The sequence below is a fragment of the Pipistrellus kuhlii genome, unplaced genomic scaffold (assembly GCF_014108245.1).
Source record: "Pipistrellus kuhlii isolate mPipKuh1 unplaced genomic scaffold, mPipKuh1.p scaffold_m20_p_3, whole genome shotgun sequence".
In the NCBI taxonomy this organism is placed as follows: Eukaryota; Metazoa; Chordata; class Mammalia; order Chiroptera; family Vespertilionidae; genus Pipistrellus; species Pipistrellus kuhlii.
In genome coordinates, this window is record NW_023425529.1 from 177,637,384 (window position 1) to 177,658,618 (window position 21,235).

At 39.0% G+C, this 21,235-nt stretch overlaps 2 protein-coding genes across 7 annotated transcripts in view; one reads left to right on the forward strand and one right to left on the reverse strand.

The window, feature by feature from the left end:
- Positions 1-759: 759 nt before the first annotated feature.
- CNOT7 (CCR4-NOT transcription complex subunit 7) lies at positions 760-17,660 on the reverse strand. 4 transcript variants are annotated; one of them, XM_036454679.2, is made up of 7 exons: positions 17,521-17,660; positions 15,801-16,011; positions 13,111-13,304; positions 9,936-10,097; positions 6,745-6,889; positions 4,307-4,417; positions 760-2,722 (listed from the first exon to the last, which is right to left on the reverse strand). In XM_036454679.2, the coding sequence occupies exons 2-7, from the start codon at positions 15,915-15,917 to the stop codon at positions 2,594-2,596; spliced, it is 858 nt and encodes a 285-aa protein (XP_036310572.1). In that variant the 5' UTR covers positions 15,918-16,011; positions 17,521-17,660; the 3' UTR covers positions 760-2,593. The 4 variants fall into 4 exon arrangements, with proteins under 4 accessions (XP_036310572.1, XP_036310575.1, XP_036310577.1 ...); XM_036454682.2 differs by having other exon boundaries at positions 17,530-17,591; XM_036454684.2 differs by lacking the exon at positions 9,936-10,097.
- Positions 17,661-17,941: 281 nt separating this feature from the next.
- Positions 17,942-21,235, forward strand: part of VPS37A (VPS37A subunit of ESCRT-I) — a 36,602-nt gene continuing 33,308 nt past the window's right edge. For all 3 annotated transcript variants that reach the window (XR_006743017.1, XM_036454678.2, XM_036454677.2), the window contains exon 1: positions 17,942-18,203. Coding sequence is in view for 2 of the 3 variants with exons in the window: in XM_036454678.2 (XP_036310571.1) it covers positions 18,079-18,203 (125 nt within the window). In the remaining variant the exon portion in view is untranslated. The remainder of the gene's footprint in view (positions 18,204-21,235) is intronic.

The window sequence follows — 21,235 nt, forward strand, 5'->3', positions numbered from 1 at the left end:
TAAATTATGCTGTGATGCGTTGTCAAGTTTCTAATTCTGTTGCTTTCCCATGAATTGGGAATAAGACGAAGAGCTTTAGGCTGGTCATGATGTTGTATTTCTTGGGACAGTTATAGTTGCATGATATAAACAGTATTTTACCATATCATTTAATAAGCTAATGCATACTTCAAGGTGCCTTAAAAGCACACCGTTCAAAGTGCACTTTTCATATTTTGACACAGTGGGTGTAACAGAATAAAAAATATTGTGGTACACTCCAAATGATTTCATAGCATACCAAGCAGAAATGCAAAGTGAAAAGAATGCTATGGGCTGTTTCTATACTAAGCTTCCCCACTGCAGTGCAAAAAGGAGTGTGACTACATCCCAACCAAATTTATGGGCACTAAAATTTAGTTTTCATATAGTTTTCACATCAGAAAATAGTTTCTCCCCATTTAAAAATTGTAAAAACCATTCTCATCTCACTGGCCTACAAACAGGCAGCAGGCTGGTTTGGGCCTGCAGGCCATAGTTTGCTAACCCTTCATCTAGATTTCACAGAGCATGGTAAGCCCAAAAGGCCTCAGGAACACTGAAAATGTTATCAGCTAAGTATCTTTTGTGCAAAAGCTACATTTAGTAAAAGTCATAATGTTCTCCTTAAAGATTACAAAATACTACTTCTTAGAGATAGAAACCAATACTGATACAAACTATGAAGTTCAGCAACTATGCGGCTATTCAAAAGGCAATCTTAATAATTCCTTTTCTTTGTTTTGAGGGGGTGAAGATAAAAAGAAACCAACTAGATACCAGCTATATTGGATCAGCTTTAAAAAGAAGCCACAGTAAGTTATGCCAAGTGCATTTACTTTATAAATCTTTCAGAATAAATGCATCTTTAGAGAGATAGCAATCAATTCTTAAAATCTATTATAGTTGAAGCATTAATAAAGAATTAGCCACCACTGTTGAAATGCATAAGGCCCAGATTGATTTTTAAATAACTGGCTATAGTTAATGAAGTTACTGAGTTCTGTTCAGTTGCCCAAATCAAAAAACAAAACAAAAAAACCCACAAAAAAAATTCCCCAAATATTTTCAAAACAAAAAAACCAGTCAACATATATAAGAAAACATTTCTGAAGCCTTTATTTACAAAAGCTTTAAAAACAAATACCACCCTCTGTTTTGCAAATAATGTTTTGTTTAAAAAGGACCACCCAGTGACAGCACTGTAGTATCATGAATAAATGTACAAGGAAACAAACCAATGTGGCTAACATTTGGAGATTTGCTATTACTGATTGAAGTGTAGATAACACACATTACTTGTAGTCCATCATTCTGAGTTAATGATTACCAAAATGTCTTCCTACACATGCTCCTGTCTAGTCACATATTCTGCATGGCTAAATATTTCACAGTCTTTTTTTGTCAATATATATAAAATAGATTGCAAAGATATACACACAAAAAATAAACATTACACTCCTCAGGTAATTTTATTAGCGATATATTAGCTATATGTGTATATACACACATAGCTAACATATATGTATTTTTGTGTTTTGTCGTGCACCAAATCTCTCCATTCTTTTCTTTTAACAACTATGAAAGCATAATTTTTTTTTTTTTTGTCTAATTTAATCTGGTACAAAATATACCTAAAGATTTATTATCTTTGGACTTGAATTTGATTTTTGGGATCAACAAATCAAGAGCTCGGAAGTATGGCTATAAAATTAAAAAAATTAAAATAAGGTGAACAGTGATGGAATAAAAAGCAGATCAAGGGAATTGTACCATCATAAAACAATTGCAGCGTCAATATCTTGGAGACCAGTTTCCTGACAGACAATAAAATGTCCAATCACAAACAAGGGGTTTTTCCTGAAGGGTGTAAAGCGGTTTGAAAGGTTCTTCAGAGTGGCCTACACACACACCAATCAGAAATGGACAGACACTAGATGTGCTGGAAGATTAAACACCAGTACTGAAACAGCAGTTATTAAGCTCCTCAGTAGTTTTTTTCTTTTGTAGTCTTGCTGAATCAACCATTTGCATAGTACATGTGCAATATTCCACGAGTGAAAAGTAAATACTTTATAAAGTTGGCAGATGGTCATTTTTTCTAGCTAAGAGTAAGAAAAACCGTATTTTCTGATAAAACAGAGGATCTGAGTCAGAATCACTCTCTAAAGTGCAAAATTGATGGTCCACAATCTCAAATAGCTAAAACTCCTGCAGAATGGAAGGGAGACATGAGACACGAAATAAATTACAGTCAGTGCTAGTTAATTTAGGAAAGGGGAAACAAACCAAGCTCAGATCTGTCAAGTTTATACGATGCAGCTTTTCCACTCTGTCACACACGCCTGCTAGCAAGTATATTAAGTTAAGGCCAAATTTAACCTGAATGCTTTTCTATTCAAGCTCTGAGACAGGAATGGTCATATTAAGTACTAAAAGACAAAAATAAAATGGGCGATGAAAGAAAAAAAAAAAAAAAAAAGTCTATTTTTCAAGGGATTCAACCAGAGATAAAACCTATATACAAGCATGTGTGTAGTTCAAATAAAATAAAAAATAAAAGGACTATTTCATGTCATGACTGCTTGTTGGCTTCCTCTTCATATGCATTCCCTGTGCCATTCTGTACATAGGATGAACCAGAACCAAGGCCATACAAATGACCACAATATTTGGCATCATCAATATGATCTTCAAAGAACATCTAAAAGGGAATTTTGGAGGGAGAAAAAAAAAGATAATTTTAACCGAAAGGTAGCACTGGTAATGTACAGTTCACAAAGTCAGTAGCTGTTCCCTAACTACAATGCAGCGCTTTCCTATGTGCTCCTTCGAGGCCACACACAGACCAATGGATAAAACTGAGGCCCTCAAGTTCAGAGCTCAAAAGAAACAGAAGAAAAAGACCACAAAAATAAACGTATAAATGTATGTCTTTCAACATTTAGACCATTTTTATAAGAATCTGCAATCATGGAAAAATGGCAGACCTTTTTTTTTTTACCCCATTAACTGAAAGGCGCTCAACAATAAGAAGGAATGAAAACAGCCAATGGTGGGGTGGGGGGAACTTAGATAAGTAGCCTTGAGCCTAGGTCAAGGCCAAGTTGACCAAAACCGAAACTTAAAACACGTCCTGGATGGTAAAATCTTAACATTTACATTCGGTTACTATACTTGGAGAAGCCAAGAAAAATAAAGGTAACAAATTAGTAGTAGAGAACCCACCATTAATTCAACTGTTAAACTATTTTTAAAATGCAAAGATGAAAATCCTAACGGTTGCTTTAATTCTCTAGTGCATCACTGGAATGACATACAAAACGAAGTATTTACTTCAGATATTATGTTTCCTATTGTTAATATATTTCTCTTTTTTCTCTATTGTTAATACATTTCTATAAAAAGTTTTGAATTCCTGAAAGACCACTTAGTCAATTCTTTAATGTCTTAGAGGATATACTAAAAAAGAATTTTATAGTAAATTTTTTGCAAAAAGGATTTTTTTATAAGCAAAAAAGTCCATTTTATTTTGTTTTTTTGCACAAATAAACTTTTTTCTTTGCCTTTTACCTACAGTGAGGCATACCTATACATATCCCTTAACCTAAGGATAGACTCGGGTTAAATTCCATTTCATTCTTTCACACTCAACTTATGTTCTTTATCGCTGCCTTTTACTATTCAAGGAGGTTCTGCTCAATATGATTTTTGATTCAACTCCTACTTCAGATTTTATTTAACACTCTGGAATTCAAACACCTCTGGTAAGACTCAATCTTCTAAAAAGCACAAGTCCTACTCTATTAATCCTCAAAGTAATGAATGGAATAAGCAAGTAATATTTTTACCAGCAATTTATGCCTAAGATTAAAACAATGCCAGAGGAAAGATATGAGAGTCCACGGACTTGGCAGAAGCAACATAGTGTGGTCTATAGCAAAAACTCTAGAGTTCTCAACTAGTAATCTACACGACCTTGGATAAAAGAAACTAGCCTCTGGCCTCAGATTTCTCATCTAAAAAATAATATAGTTGGACCTATATACTTTCTAAGGCAAATTTTTTAGTCTCCAAATAAATTATTTTTTCATTTCCTCCTGAGAACTACATTTCAAGGTGACTTATTTCAAAATTCTTTCATTCAAGTGTGGTAGAAATGACTTATATGGTACCTCTAATTTTATTTTTATTTAATAAGTACTTATTGCCCCAAAACTTTGCCATGTGATTTTTAATGTTCTCAACCTAGCAACCAATTGAGAAAAAAGCACGTATGTCTTCATACTTCTCTCATTTTGAAAAAGGCCATTCCTGTGAGCAATGAATCAGACCCTGCCTGATGTTGTGGTCCTATCCGTTCCAGCTCTAACTGTTCCGCAACTTCCTGTAAACCACCCTAGAAGACAGAAAAAAATGCCTGTCAAGAGAAATAATGCAATGCCTGAATTCACAAATTATGTAACTTAGACAATGACCAAAATATAAAAAACTTCAGAATGTAGAGATGACCTTATAAAGACTGGAAAAGACCAGAGCATGTGAAATACAAAATATCTGTTGAATGTGGGCAAAGTTTGTAATTTAATAGGAAATTAGATCTTAATTGGGAAAATTTATCTCTTATCACATGCTTTAAGGCATGTAACAGGTAAATAGCTTTCCTAAAGACATGGGGGAAGCAGATCATATACAAGGTAACAGGTATCAAGGGTAACATTATCCAGTGTATGCACAGTCAGTACACCCATTGATCAATTATTATAAACCTAACAGTAGGTAGCTACTTTCTAATTTTGTTAAGCTTTTCAGTAATCTATTTCTAAACCATTTCATCTAAATCAACTGTACAAAACAAAGCTATTGTAACTAATAAAATCTTATATGCTTAACTATGGTTTTGCTGATTAAAAAGAAAGTATGTTCTTATAATACAACTTTTAGAAGGGTTTGTTAAAAACCTGCCTATGTTAATAATGCTAGGATTAGAAAAGAAAGATGAGGAGAGTGAAAGAAAGTCAGAGAAAGAGAATGAATAAAAGAAAGAGGAAGTGAAGAAGGGATGGTAGCAAGGGAGGACAGAATAATAATGGAGGACACTTGGAGGAGAGAAAGTAAAGAAAGCATGATCAGGAAAAATAAGACAAACACAAAGAAATTCCTCTCTAAATGGTTAAGGCTCCTGCTAGCAAACCAACCTTCTGTTTATCACAGCCTGAAACAGAGCTTTGGACAGCAGTTGCTTCTGAGCTAAAATTAGCTCGAGGATTAGGTAACATTAGCAGCTGCTTAGGGAGGAGCAGAGTAGGTCATTCAGGGAGTGGACTATATAGAGGTCAGAAAGCACTGTGGTCATGAACCTGAATTTTGACATACCAGGTCACTCAGGTTATTTCAGAATATCTGCTATACTTAGAAATTTTCAAATAATGTATACATAACGAGCAATAACTTGGTTCTGTTTCCAGAAACTGTCACTGTACAAATATCAATTTTAAAGAGCATTTCCAAGGCCACATTAAAACATTCCGGCCGTGGATTCTTAGCATGTAACACTTTCAGGTATGGACTGAGTTTCTAGAGTACAAGGATATACTACTGCAAGTTCACTTAAATTGCAGTTGGAAGTCTCTTCAAATTGCAGAAATCTGCTGCTCTTAGGTGTTACAAACGTGATATAACCTTCCTTAAAAACGTCCCCGGTTATATGGCAAATCCTATGAGCAAGCTGACTCTGGCCAAAAGACTCTTTCTCTTATGATTTTGGTTCATCTGTCAAAGCAAATTTTCCTATTTAATTCCTAAAATATTTCTTTCTGCATGAAAGTAATGCTCTTATAGTTTTTTCTATCTTCTAAAAGTATAACATAATTGCACTTCTAAAAAGTTGGTGAGGAGAAAATTTGATCAAACCTGATATAGGCTCTCTGAAGGAACCGCTTTACCGACATGTTTGTGGTTTTATTTGTTTATTTATTAATAGCTTATTCATTGTAACAGAAAATACTGTGTTCCTTAGGGAAGCTGTGCATTCACAGATGCATTCTCAAACTAAAGGAACGCTCTTCCTTAAAGCAGTGTTCCCTCTCAAAAAATTAATGTTCAAAAGTAACAACTACACGTTAAGCAGTGTCAGGATATAAGGTACTGCCCAGACAGGACATTTATTTACTACAGCACTGACTACTAACAAGTCGCCAATCTTCGGGGCAGGAAAAGCAAACAAAACCCTTTCAGCTTTGTAACTTAATCCCTGGAACATGACCCAATGACCAGACTCAACAGAATCATCTCTAGCCAAACCCAACTGAAGGAGAAACTCCTGTCCCCCACTGCCTACATCTGCACGCTGCTGGCCCCGGGCCCTCGATCACGCGTGGGTCCATTGTGTGCATGTTTGGAGGGTGAGAACTGTACTTCTGTGCGAGAGGGCCTCACAGTTTCTGTGCTGGTTTATTTTCAATGTGGCAAGCAATGACAAGCATCTGAACCTTGGTTTTAATTTTACTGAAAACTTATTCTGCCAATATATATTAAAGCTTTGAAAAAGGACTTCCTAGAGCACTTATGCAAGAAAAAAAAGAACCAAATGACCAGATAATACAACTGCACTTAATATAAAACTATGAAACATGGTCTGAATCAACATCCCAGTTTGGGACCTATCATGTCAGTCACTGGTGGGAATTAGGTGCTGATTACAGGTAAAGCCATTGGAAGCCTTACTTTGAGATTTTTGCAGCTCTTCATGAGGTACTTCACATCATAAATAACAGGAAAAAACAACCGAAGGATCTCAAAGAAGTCAAGTTCTTCTTCAGGCAAGTTAGAATTGGTCAGGATTTTGATTAAGTAGCCAAAGTCATAACCACTACAAAAGGGTTAAAAGAATACAGAAGAAGGACCTTAATACCATGGAGATGAAAAACCTTTCTTGATAATAAACTTTAAGTGAGTCACACTCTAGACAAAAAAGGAATCGACAAAAAAGAGTGCACAAAACCAGAAAATAACACGTTCACAATTTGAATGGAAAAATGTTGTCATCTTACAGACCTTGGTACTTCATCCTCCAGATACCAATATGCAGATCTCCACTACCATCCCAAGCTTGTAGTCACTAAACTGCTATTTTGCTGATCCTTGAATAGAGAACTCTTAAAGGAGAATGTCAAACTGCCCCAGTGTATCTCTAAAAAATTTAAATGACTATGGAAATGAAGAAATAAAGATGAATGGAAAGTTGGCCAAACAGGCAGCAAGAGTACTGGCATTCACAAGGCAAAAATAATGCAAATCTCCCTATCTTTTTTATAAAGAGTCACGTACTTCAAAAATCCAAGAGGTAATTCCCTACCAAAGTATATTCACTTCTTTTAACTGACTTTATGAAGTGCTCTCTTCCCTCAAAATTATTTGTTACCATCTCCTGATGGCTCCCCAAGAGATACTCGTGGGAATGCTGCACATGGAAGTGAAGCAGCGAAGGCCGAGACCAGCTACAGAACAAAATACAAACCCATCCTCTCCAATCAACATCTCCTGTGCCTACTGTTTGGCTTTTCCCAGTTTACAACTCCCTAAGCTCCCAGCCACCACACCCTCTTCCCTGTGTACCTTTCCTTCCAGGACCTCTCAGATGCCTTCCCTGGAGCCCAGCTCCCACAGATGTTACACAGCTGTTTTCCTGTACTCTCCTTCAAAATGCACGTACTGTTTCTCCATTAGTTTAAAGGGCAGGAATCGCATTTAAAAGCCATCTTTTCAGTATGAAATTCGACAACTGATGAGATGTTATTTACATATCATTTGGAGAGGGTACAAAACAAAATTTATATTTACTATTTAGAATTTTACTTCTAATCTAAAAAAGGCAAAGAGGGGAATCTTTCTCCCTCCCCTCATGGGAGTCTGTGCTTGTCAATAAATTTCCACCTTTGCTCTGTGTGTGTGTGTGTGTGTGTGTGTATATATATATATATGCAAAGAAAGCTTTACCATTGAAGACCACATAGAAATATCAAGGTATAAATAATAAACAGCAGAAACCTTTAAATTTCTGATAGTTGGCAAAGAGGTACTCTGGTGTCTACCTAAACTATAAATCAGCACAGCCTTTGCTTACTACCATGTTTCCCCGAAAATAAAACATCCTCTGAAAATAAGACCTATTTACAGGTTTCCTTCTGAGTGAAATATAAGGCCCCCCCCCTAGGCTCTGTCTCAGAATGCTATTGCTAAACATGAGAGATTTGGTCCACTGATTCTGAAAGAAATGGAGTCACAAGAAATTCACCAGGAAATTCAGGAATTGGATGGTTATGATTATGTTCCAGAAGATGATGACATGATTTAAATGAGTAAATCCTTCATACCGTAGGATTCACAGTTTGTCTGGTTTGTGTTGACAACTACCGTACTACTGTACCGTATACAGGTAATAAATTTCCTTTATTTTCATTTAACAATAAATGTGTACCATATTCTTCTTCATGGAAAAATAAGACATCCCCTGAAATAAGACCTAGCGCATCTTTGGGAGCAAAAATTAATATAAGACACTGTCTTATTTTTGGGGAAACAGGGTACTAGTAAAGGTAAGATTAGAGTTTGGGATTTATAAATTAATCTTTATCTTCTAGAAATAGATAATATAAAAAAAATTAATAACATTTTGTAGAATAAAAATCTTAACATACCTTGACAAGTATTCAAATATATGAGTCTAACCTAGACTAACCTCTAAAACGACATGAATCTTTTTTGTTCATCTTAATACCCCAGTGTCAAGTCAAAGTATTTGCTCAGAGTATCTTTTGAACGAAAGACTAGGATATATGTGGTAAAAACACAGAAAAATTCTTTCCCATTCTTTTGTTTCCTTCTGACCAGGAAATTTTGTAAAAAAAGAATTCAAAAACATTTTTCAAATAACAGAGACTGAAGTCTTATTTCCTGAGGTAACAAGTGGAGGAGAGTAGAAAGGAAAGATAATGGGCAAGAATTAGTATGTTCAGTATCTCCAACTCAAAAATTACTGCTTAGTGCTATGCCAAAGTTTAAACATGACTGTAAGCATTCCCCAGGCCAGAGCTGGAAATGGTAAAGCATGTAAATAGTCTTATTTATTTTTTTTAAATGTATGAAGTGATTGGATATAAGAACATTAATACCTGCATAATACAATACTTTAAAATAATTCTGTAAGATAGTTCCTCTAAATGATGCCATCTGATCACTTCATTTAAATAAAATTAAATTCTACCACACCAACCCCTAGCATTTTGCTTTTTTGCCTGCAAAGCACTTGTTACCATCTAAAAAAAACATATAAATTCATATAAATTCCATTATTTAGAAAAATTGTGTGCCTATTCCCACCAAAATGTAAACTCTATGAGAACAAGGAGTTCAGTCTGTTTTGTTTGTATCTTAACTCCTAGAATTTTATCACAGTACAAGACTTATAATAAGCATTTCTAATGAATGAATTTTTGCACTCAGGCTAGGTAATGTTAAATAATGCTAGGTAACAGATTCCAAATGGCATTGTTGGACTTAAACTAAGGTCTATTTTTCTAGCCTGTACCCTTTTCCCTACGGAGTGCTAACTCTCATGTATCCCATATTGTAAAATCTTTAGGAGACCAACATTAGTCTCTTCAGAGTTAGAAGACTGCAATGTGGCAACTAATTCTTTATAGACCGAGGCCTGTGAAACATGGACCAAGCCAAATAGGAAGCAGCTAGGAAATGGTAACACATATGCCATTTTCTTGTCCTGTTTATCTCTTCTCCTTTATTGTTTTTTGTTGTGTCTGTTTTTGTTTTTTTAATTTAAGCACTTCACCCAAAACTGTTGCAGTGTGAGTTTTGTGGCAAAAACACGCATGCCGTTTGCAATGCAATCTCTTTACCTATGAAATGATAACCATTTGACCCCTTCACAGAGGACCACTCCGGATGTCATGAGAAGTTCTGCGAAGTACTGGGTCTCAATTCCTTCCTCCTCGTGCTTCTTAAACTGGATACCGGATGCTGTGAGCAGCTCTATGGAGTCCTGGGCATACATGTCCTCCCTGCAGGAGGAGAAGAAACACAACCTTCAAAAGCGCCACCCTTCAAACAAACCCCTTTCCTCAGCTCAGACCTACAGCTGCAGTGCCACAAACAAGAAAGAGGGCTGGCTTGGGTTCACTTGTCCCAACATTTCACCTATGTGGAAAGAAATTACAGTTTAAACGTTAACAGTCATGAATTCAGAAAACTGTGTACACATTAAATCATCATTCAAAACAGTCCAATGGTGAGGTTTTAATCTTTACTATGAAAAAGGCGTCTTCTATTCACTGGGGACTAGCACCACAACCGCTCTAACGCTGCCAGATGCCGCGGTGGCCACAGGGTGAGGCCCTGTGCCATCTGCCTGCTCTCGGCAGCACCAGAGAGGGGAACACATGAACACGTCTGACGTGGCTGCGATAAACGATATTCGTATTTAAAACAAAGGAGAGGCCTCCTCTCACAAATAATCAGCCTTGCAAACGGCCCCAATGAGCAGTAAACTGATTAAGATGAAGGACTTGGGTATAACAGCAATCATTTCTTCTTCTAACAATCTTAATCCTACAAGATTGCCTTTCAAAAATCAAGCCAGGAAATCTTAATATAAACCAATCATTCAAGACTGCTTAAGCCAAAAAGAAAGCCATCTCTTTTTAAGTACACACAGGTATTAAAATAATAAATGAAGTAAGTGAAAAAAATGAAAGTATGTTTCTGAGAATGAAAGAAAAGTATTTTGTGCATTGCCCATTAGACTTTTCTGTTCACATTTTAAATTGTAAAAATATCACTTTCCATCATTTAGCAAAGATAATCCTATTAAACAATTTAACAAAACTAACTATACCAAAAGAAAAATCACACTTGAGCTGAAATGTATTCTTATGATCTAGTCTCTGGAAATCAACCTACTTCCAAATGTCTTTAAAACATAAAACTAGTCACAGAAATATTTAAAAATGGGAAAACCACAACAATCACTGTCAAATTTTCCCCTGGAAAACTCCTCAGAAAGGATATCTGAATAAACAACAGTATCTTAGTTAAAACTAATATAAGTTAATCTTATATAATCCTATATAATAAAAGGCTAATATGCAAATCAACTGAACAGTGGAACCAGTTGCTATGATGTACACTGGCCATCGAGGGGCAGACGCTCAATGCAGGAGCTGCCCCCTGGTGGTCAGTGTGCTCCCATAGGGGGAGCACTGCTCAGCCAGAAGCCAGACTCAGCTGGTGAGTCTCCTGCCTCCATGGCAGCGCTAAGGATGTCCAACTGCTGGCTTAGGCAGGGAGTGGGCCTAAGCCATCAGTCAGATATCTGCCGAGGGCTCCCAGACTGCAAGAGGGCACAGGCCGGGCTGAGGGACCCCTGCCCAAGTGTACGATTTTCGTGCACTAGGCCTCTAGTGTCCTAATAATGACCAGTTTAGGAAAAAAGTAACATAGAACAAATGAAATGGTAAATAATTTTAAAAAGCAGTCTTTTGGGAAAGGGCTAAAAAGCCATTTTCTGTGTTTTAGAACTACAGTATTTATGAAAGGTTATCAATTTGAATAGAGACAAGTTTTTTTATTTTTATTTTTATTTTTTTTACCTTTTACAAGGTTCTGAAGAGTACATTTTAAAATCCAAAAACAGGGCATCATGCTAAACACAATGAAAGTATAAGCCATGTTATTGAAACACTAACACTATCCTTTAAAATAGTCTATGCTGCTTTTCCTTAAATCTCCTATACTGAATTATTCTACAGAGAATGGGAGGTTCATACACTGGCACCTTCTTTTACTTTTACTATTTTTCAAATCAGATGTTACATTACATTACATAAGTATAGGCTGTCAAACAGGACACTGCGATCCTGTATTGTAACATACTTTGAATGTATTAAAACATTTCTCCAACTTATAGTCAGTTTATTAACAATCTGCCTTTGGCCCAAACAATCTACATTTCTCTAAGCTATCAAGATTACTCCTATAAGGTATCAAGATAGACAAGAGCCAAAACTGGTTTAGCTCAGTGGATAGAGCGTCGGTCTGCGGACTGAAAAATCCCAGGCTCGATTCCGGTCAAGGGTATGTACATTGGTTGCAGGCACATCCCCGGTAGGGGGTGTGCAAGAGGCAGCTGGTCGATGTTTCTCTCTCATCGACGATGTTTCTAGCTCGCTATCTCTCTCCCTTCCTCTCTATAAAAAATCAATAAAAATATATTAAAAAAAAAAAAAAGATAGACAAGAATTACAAGTAAGGAAACTGGGTTTCCACCCTGGGCTTGAGTTAGAATTCAGACTCCGGAAGACAATCTGCCAGATTCTGAAGTGTTTCCGAAAGAAGCACCAGGTTAAAGGACACTATTACTTCTCCCATCTCTCTCTATAATAATAAAAGCGTAGTATGCTAATTAGACCAGACCAAGCCAGGGCTGGGAGGGAAGCCCGGGTCCCGGGTGCCAGCACCAGGGAAAGGAAGGCCTCCTCTTGTACAAATTTCGTGTATCAGGCCTCTAGTGTCAGTGTAAGAGATTTAGTGGCCTGACCTGGGAATATCATCATTTATGTAACATCAATTTGACAGGAAAATGCACACGTTTCCAAGAAATATCTTACCAGCTTTGACATATAATCTCATAAACTGAAGTATGACTGTAATAAAAACCTCTTAAGAAGCAAAACTATTACAACAAAGGTGTATGTATTTCAAACTGCACACAAGTTATATTTGTTATGAATTATTTCCAATACTCAAAATTTTCCAAATTTCAAAAAAAAGTGGCAGTAATACTTTTCATATAACATTCCTAAATTCAAAGTACATGAATCGAAGACTCTTCTTTATTCATTTGGACCTATAATACACAATAGCAATCTAACCTATGAAATTTTAGGTTTTAAATATTTCCAGGATAACTATGCCATATTCAGTTAGAATTTCATTCACTATACTTGAGGGAAAATCAACTTCAAAATTTAAACTAAAAAAAATATATATATCAGGTTATATTTATTTCCCACTTACGTCAAATTAAATTTAAAATTAAACTGCCAAGTTGAAGTTCCTGGAGGGTATTCTCCTTGCTCATTCATAAATGTCAGTCCTAGCTGAATTATCTTTAACAAGTCTACATTACACCGTAATAGTTGGTACTGATAGTCAGCATTGCTCCTGAATTCTCCAATAGGTCTTGCAACCACACCTGGAAACTCGGTGTCCTGTAAAACAGTTTTAAAATTCATTATTTACTAAAAACCACAGTCCACAGAATAAGCAAGCAATTTTTGGTACAAATTAAAGAATCCTGTTATAGATGATATTCTATACACTCACATTCCATTACAAAGTACCTTTTAACAGAAAAGAACATTATTTTTTTGGAACCATAAAATGAAACTCTACAACCTTAATGCATTTTCCTTACTTAAATATTATATCAGTAAAAAAATTACTTAATATAGTATGATAAATGCAACTAAGTACTCTATTCCCAAGGAAGAGGGAAAAAATCATAAGTTGATGTTTCTCAAGAGGATGTGAAACTGTTATTCTGTTAAAACCAATACGGAACTGGTCAAAAAGAATGGAAAATGCATACTTTCCAATCACTTTTTCAGACAAGGATTATATAAACATCAAACCCTTCTAATTTCTTGAGCTAAAACAGTATTCTCTTTATACTCCAGAGAAAGCACATCATCAAAAACTGGATGCCATTCACACTCCTGCAGAATGTTATCAGGTTTCTAATGTCACTACTTATCATCTGAAAAATAAGTGACTGATAACAATTTCTATTGAATAAGAAAATTTAATTCTGTGGGGATGTACACCTTTATTAAATAGAACATTATTTATGTACATTCAAATATTCATATTTTAACCAATCAACTTTTCCCTCCCCATAGAAGTATATTTATTTGTATTAAAAATACTGAGAAAATGACACATCAGTTTAGTATTAAAATTCAAATTAGGAAGCTAAGAACAAAATCTAAATACCAAGTCACTATAAACAGTAAAGAAATTAAAACTTCTCTACTAAATCTGTCCTACTCAAAAACCACTTTATGGGAAGCATTGTGTTATGCTAGATGTTAGAAGAACAAAAGAATATTAAGCCGAGACCGGTTTGGCTCAATGGATAGAGCGTCGGCTTGGGGACTGAAGGGTCCCAAGTTCGATTCCAGTCAAGGGCATGTACCTTGGTTGCGGGCATATCCCCAGTAGGGGGTGTGCAAGAGGCAGCTGATTGATGCTTCTCTCTCATTGATCTTTCTAACTCTCTATCTCTCTCCCTTCCTCTCTGTACAAAATCAATAAAATATAATTAAAAATATGTTAAAAAAAAAGATTATTAAGATACTAACCCCTTGCTTCACAAAGCTAATTATCTAGAAAACATCAGAGTAGCTATAACAGATGTACAGATGAGATGCTTAATAGCATTATGTTCATGGAACTCCACTGATAACTTTTTAAAAAAAATTAAAAACCAAACAACAAAAACTGCAGATCAACAATGTTTCACTGAGAGATCTTTTCTGTTTGTTTGAGGAAGACATCAGGTGTAGAGGGCCCTTGGGATGACGTTTTGTCAGCTGAGTCCCAGGTGACTGGCATGGCCATCCGGAAAACAGCCTCCCAAAATGCAAGAGACGGTTATCAGTACCGATTTCTTATCTCTATCCTTTTCTTATCTCTATCCGTGTGCTTGGAATGAAGAACGAATAGGACCTTGACTTGCTAAATCCCAGGAATAAGGCAATGAATAGGACCCAAAATTCCTTAGACCTTAAACCCCCTCTGGAAATAAATGCGCTGTGTGGTCTGTGGTGGGTGTGACTGCCCCTCCATCAGACAGCATTCACCCGGCACCAGCTTTTGGATTTATTTCTGCCTCTTGTCTCTTTTATTTCTTACCCCCAGCTCCTCCACTCAGGAAGCTGTCCTTCTCCCTTTCCGTGCGGGACGCGGAAAAAGGAGAAGCACCCACCGCAATCAGGAGTTCCCTCGCTTATGGGAGCTGATCTGTTAGGTCTTAGTATTGCTAGGGGCTGACTTGGCACTTGTAGCTAATGCTCTTCTGTAGAATATACACCATTTCACACTTCAACATCAGACAAGGCCACTGTCATCATGACTAAACATGGATTAAAACGCAAACGCTGTCCAAACCACGAAAATGACCAAACACCGTTCTATCTTGGTGACTGACTGACTGTTGCTTCTTCATAGCCTGTGACTTACTTGTCTTCTTTCACTCCAGTTAAACACGTTGCCCTGGCTGGGTGGCTCAGTGGGTTAATACTGACCCTACATACTAAGATTGCAGGTTTGATCTCACCAGACTCCATACAAACAACAAATGAATACATAAATAAATGAAATAACAAATCCTCACTCTCATTCCCTCTCCTTTCCGTTCTCTAAAATTAAAAGAAAAAGTTTATTTATTAAGTTACCCCAGCTTCCCACCAAGCCTTGCTTCTTTAATCTCTACCTATAACTGCCTGACCACAAGTTCCCTCCAATGGTATACATTTTCCCTCACTCCAATAAGAAATAAACCCAACTTGTCTCATTAATTTTCTTTGCATAATTAAATTAGTCCCTTAAAAAAAGATCAACCCGAAGGGTTGAATTCAAGACTTTTAAAATTCCTCTTCCCCTTTTATAAGAAGCATTTTAAGGATATTTGATCACAGGCATACCATAGCAACATAATTGTATTTTCTAATAACTTGACGAATTTTCTTCAACTCTTCATCCAGGTTGCAAGCCCAAACTTCACAAATTCTTTGGCTATGATCTACCGTTGCTGCTGGCATAGTGAGGGCACAAGGAATCTAGCTGCCAAGCATCAAAATGTTATACTTGATTGAAGATCTGTTTCATAAAATACTTTATCCTTTATTTGTGTACCTGTCAAAATAAACACAGGTTTCCTGGTTCTAACATCGGTTATATACAAATAGTGTTTTATGTGCATTTCCCACTAATTAAAGACTGCTCTGAATTCAACTCACTGAATAAAAATTGATAATCACTTTAAGACAAAAATGAAAATTGAAATACTGATACACATGTGAAAAGATCACGTTACTAGGGCAGCAGTAATGTCTGCTTTTATTCCTACCGTAGTTAACAGAACATTCAAAATCGGATTTGATTACAAAATCTTCTTGATTGGCATGTATTCCAGCCAGATTGGAGGGGACAAAATTAAACCTACTTTAATAATAATAATAATAATAATAATAATAATAAAAGTTGTTTCTGAACAATAAGTAACAGACACAGTGCTTTGTCTGAAAGCCCATAACTGCAGGAGGGAAAAAAGAAAGGCATTTCAAATTGTTTCTTTCTAATTTCCTAAAAATCATAGCATTTCCCCCTGGTTACCAAACACACTTCATGTTTCTGGGCTGAATACACTGGTTTCATGGTACATGATAACAGACCACATTTTGCTTCTTGAACAGGAAAAGGCCGCCTTTATTTTTCACAGTTTGGAAAAAAAAATCATAACAAAGACTTTTCAAAGAAATTATGAACCCCCCCCCCCCCCCAAACTCTGCAGTCACAAGTGTAACCGAGTGCTTTAAGAACAGAAAACCAAAGACCTAGGTCCGAGGTCGGCCTGCGGCTCTGGAGCCACATGCGGCTCTTTGGGCCCTCGTGTGGCTCTTCCACCAAAATACCAGGGCCTGGGCGAGTCTGTGTTGAAGAAGCGGCGTTAGAAGAAGTTTAAGTTTAAAAAATGTGGCTCTCCAAAGAAATTTCCTTCGTTGTACTGCTGATAGTTGGCTCTGTGGACTAATGAGTTTGCCGACCACTGTGATCTAGGGGGATCCGTGCTTGCTAAGCCTGCCCGCTCTGCCACACACACTGCGGGGGGACCCTGCAGCTTTCACAGCGCTTTTCCCCACGTCCCCCCACGGCGGCTCCGGAGGCGAAGGGGAGCCACAGACCCCACTCCTTGGGCAGCACCTCGGAGCTGCAGGAGGCTCCCCAAGAAAGGCGAGGGCCGTGCACAAGCATCCCGACCACAGACAACTCTCTCCCCTGGCAGAGCCCCGGGGCGGAGGTGCCGATAACCACTCACTGGAGCCAGATTGACTCCCGGGCGCTGCAGCGCGAAAGAATACGCGGAGCTGGGGGGGATCGAGGCCACCGCCCTCCACCCCCCAATTTCCATCCCCCCGCCGCGGAGCCCCAGGTACAAAGCCTCTGCGTCATCACTCGGCGCCAGCCCGCGGCCAAACCCCCGGCCTCCGGTACTCCCCTCGCTCGCCCGCCACCCCGCTCCTCCGTCCCCGCTCCAGCGGGCGCCATCGCGCACCCTCCCCCGCGGGGCCCACCGTCCCCTCCCCCTTTCCGCTTCCCTCTCCCTTCCTCCCCCGCCGCCGGCTGCAAAGCCGCCAGATCTACTTGTGTCGCTGAGCTCGCGCTTCTCCTCCTCCTCCTCGCCATAGAGATAGCACCCGGCGGCGGCGGCGGTGGCGGCAGCGGCGGCGGCGGCGGATGCCCCATAGACTCCTCTCGCCCAGCGAGGGGGGAAGGGGAGCGGGATCTGCGCCGCCCCGAGCTGCGCCGTCGCGTCGCGTTGCGTCACGTACGTCCTGGCGGCGGCGCCGGCTGATGACGCAACACGCAGAGGGGGCGGGGCACGCAGGGCGGAAGTGGGGGCAGTGAAGGCTGGGCGGCGAGGAAGGCAGTGGGGCTGGTTTGGCGCCGGGCCTCGGAGGTAGGGGGGCGGGTCCCGGGGAGTTCCTTCCGTCCAGCACCCGCGGGCAGAGCATGCCCCCGAGGACGCGGGGACCCCCCGGCGGGCCGGCCTAGAGGGGGCGCTCGGGTCCCGGGCGTCCGTCCGTCTGTCCGTCCGTCCGTCCTCCTGCTCCTCCGTGGTTGAAGCACCGCCGGCCTGAGCCGCTGGGAGAGGCAGGCCGGAGCGACCAGGGCCCCCTCGGGCCCGGGGACCCGGGGAGGATGAGCTGGCTCTTCCCCCTGACCAAGAGCGCCGCCTCCTCCGCGGCGGGGTCCCCCGGCGGCCTCACCAGCCTCCAGCAGCAGAAGCAGCGGCTGATCGAGTCCCTGCGGAGCTCCCACGCCAGGTGACTGGGCGCTCGTCTCGGACCCGGACCCGGCCCCGGCCCCGGACCCGAGGAGAAGGGCGGGCGGGCGGGCGGGCGGGCTGGGACGGATCCCAATCACGGGGTCCCCAGGCCGACTCCGCGCCTGCTGCATCTTGTTGATACACCTCCCTTCGCCCAGGCGGTGTGCATGCTGGCTCTGGCCTCTCGGACCCCAGATCAGGATGTTTCCTCCGCCCCCACCCCCCCCCAACCTCCACTCCCCCTTTGCCCCGCCACCGCTCAGCTCTTCTAATTCTGACTTGCTCATCCCCCCTGACACATGGCTGCTGACGGTAATCTGGCTCATAGGCTGTTTCCAATATCCCCCGCTCTGCCCTTTCCCTCTGGCCACCTGACAATGTGTTAAAATATTTTTTATTTGGCCCAAAAGCTTTGTGAAGCGTCATGTCCAAGATTTCACAAATGGGGGGGGGGGGGGGGTAGAGGATCTGTTGCAACCTCAGAGGGAAGGGAAGCCTGAGTTTTTATCGGAGTTCTCCTCTGGGAGTGACACACTCAATCCTCTTAGGTCTCTAATTTAAGATTCACCCAGTTCCAGCTGCCTCCTCCTGTCTGACAGCGACCAGTCTCTGTACAGGTCTCACGGTTACTCTTGTTCCCACACACACAGGCGTGGTCCTATTCACCGTGATTGTTGTGTTGTCTTCTTTCCTAGGAGTTTTTCATTTTCAGCCGGGTCGGATTAGAACTGTTTATGCAGTTCGAGTGGTTTCAGTTGTTTTTACTGTCACCTGGTTTGGCTCTCCTTTTCTATTGCAAATATCGGTGGCCTCTAATGGTTTTCAAAAATTAGTACCGCCTCCTCTTTATATTATGGTGTGAATTAGGCAAGTATATTTACTTAATAGTGTCACGGCATGTATTTTGATGCAAAGACGTTAACGTCGTTCAGCCCTGACCTTTTTAAAATAAACTTTTCACCCATTGTAAAGATACGGGTTTTAAGAGAATAAAATTGATAAGTCCTGTTGAACAAACGAGTAGAGGCAATTTTATTCGTAACTACTAACTTTCCCCAAGCAAGTAAGTTATGGTGTAGAATAATTTTAAATTAGATAGATTCTTAAAAATTTCACTCAATTTGGCTAAAATGAGGCCCATTGCTGATTGAACTTCAGCTGTTTCTTGGTTCTTTTGTCTCAATTGTTCTGCTTGTTCAGAACTTTCAAAAGGTAAACATTTGCGGTATTTAACTGGAAAGAGTAGCATGCTCTTTGATCTAGTGGTGGTTTTGTGTGTGTTTTTTTTGGAAAATTAAGTTCACAGGGTCTTTTTCTAAATAGAGTTGTGTACTAACCTGTAAGAGCAACTCTTAGAAGATATGCTTATGAAAATGACTCATTTTTAAAATTGAAACAAAAGTTTGTCTCTTGTGTGACTGTACTAAACTAGTACTACTATTGCCAAAATACTTTTATAGAACCATACCTTTGGAATTAATTGCTTTAAGCCTTTAATATATTCTGTTAAGTATTCTCATTGCTGACAAAATTTTATTCATTGAGGTTGGAGTTGAATTTTTCAAATATTCCAAAGTCCTTTGCTGCTAAGGCTGGTATATATGGGAAGTGATTGATCTGAAATGTGTTTAATTTTTTTGGCTTCCCAAATAAGGTGAGATTCTAAAGCAGTAATTATTAATCTGGAGTTCTGAAGTTGCTTTAAGAGGATCTGTAAATGCTTTGAACAAATGCAGAAAGGATCCATTTTATTTTTTGAGCCAGAGGTAATGGATGTATAATTGGTCATGTGACATTATCCACATATTTTGTAATGTTATGAAAATTTAACTTTATTTATTTCTGTAAGTTCTTTTATAAAAATACTTGAAGGTTTTGTTGTTGTTATTGTTGAAATATTACACATTTATAAACTAAACTTGGATAATTAGGAGACAAGTACATTCCAGGAATGGTATGATTCCAGAAAAAATGATATCCACCTATTTTTGTTAAATATGCCTTTTTAACTCATGACATATATTTTAAAGCTAACTAATAAAAAATGGTTTTCAGTATACTACAACTTATACTTAGATTTTTGGGCAGAAGGACACTGATTGGTTATTCTGAAGGTGCACTGTACAAAAGTTGAAATGATTTGAATGATATATTTTTTTTAAAGATTGAACATTTTATTTATTTATTTATTTTAATATATTTTATTGATTTTTAGAGAGAGAGCTAGAAACATCGATGAGAGAGAAACATCGACCAGCTGCCTCTTGCACATCCCCTACCGGGGATGTGCCTGCAAGCAATGTACATGCCCTTGACCTGAATCGAACCTGGGGCCTTTCAGTCTGCAGACCTACGCTCTACCACTGAGCCAAACCGGTTTCGGCTTGAATGATATTTTAATGAACAATATAAAACTTCTTAAATTGTGAATATCAATATCCTGTTTGTGCTGCCCACCTTCCTCATTTTTCATATCTGTCTCTTCTCCAAATATAAGGTCAACAGCTCTTCCTGACAGTGACATGATTTATTTTTTCTTCCCTCCAGATTCCTGTCTCCCCCACACACACACACTCCTGCTCCCCAATTCTCTCATTTAATTTCCAATTCTTAATGTTCTTTTAACTCATAATTCAGACATTTCATTTTTAAAAAGATCATGTTGTTTATTCCCTTTCTCTATGAATGTAGACTCCTTTTTTTTTTTTTGTTAACCTTGAGAAATTTCTTCCTTATCTTCCTAAAGGCTAGATGAATTTTATGTGTATTTCCTCATATAAGTCTTACAAGGCAGGGCAAATGGGAAACTCATAGGTAACAACAAAAGAGTGTTTCACCAGAGCATTATATTTGTCTGCCATGAAAATGGAAACAAAGTCATGTTGACTAGGCTCAAGTGACATATTCCGCCTTCTGAATAACAGGTATCACCGTAATTCTGGACTTTCTGGATAGGAATTGGACTCATTCTGTAATTTGTTCTACTTCCTAAAGAAGTTTTGCTCTAAACCACACTGTTTTGTTTGCCAC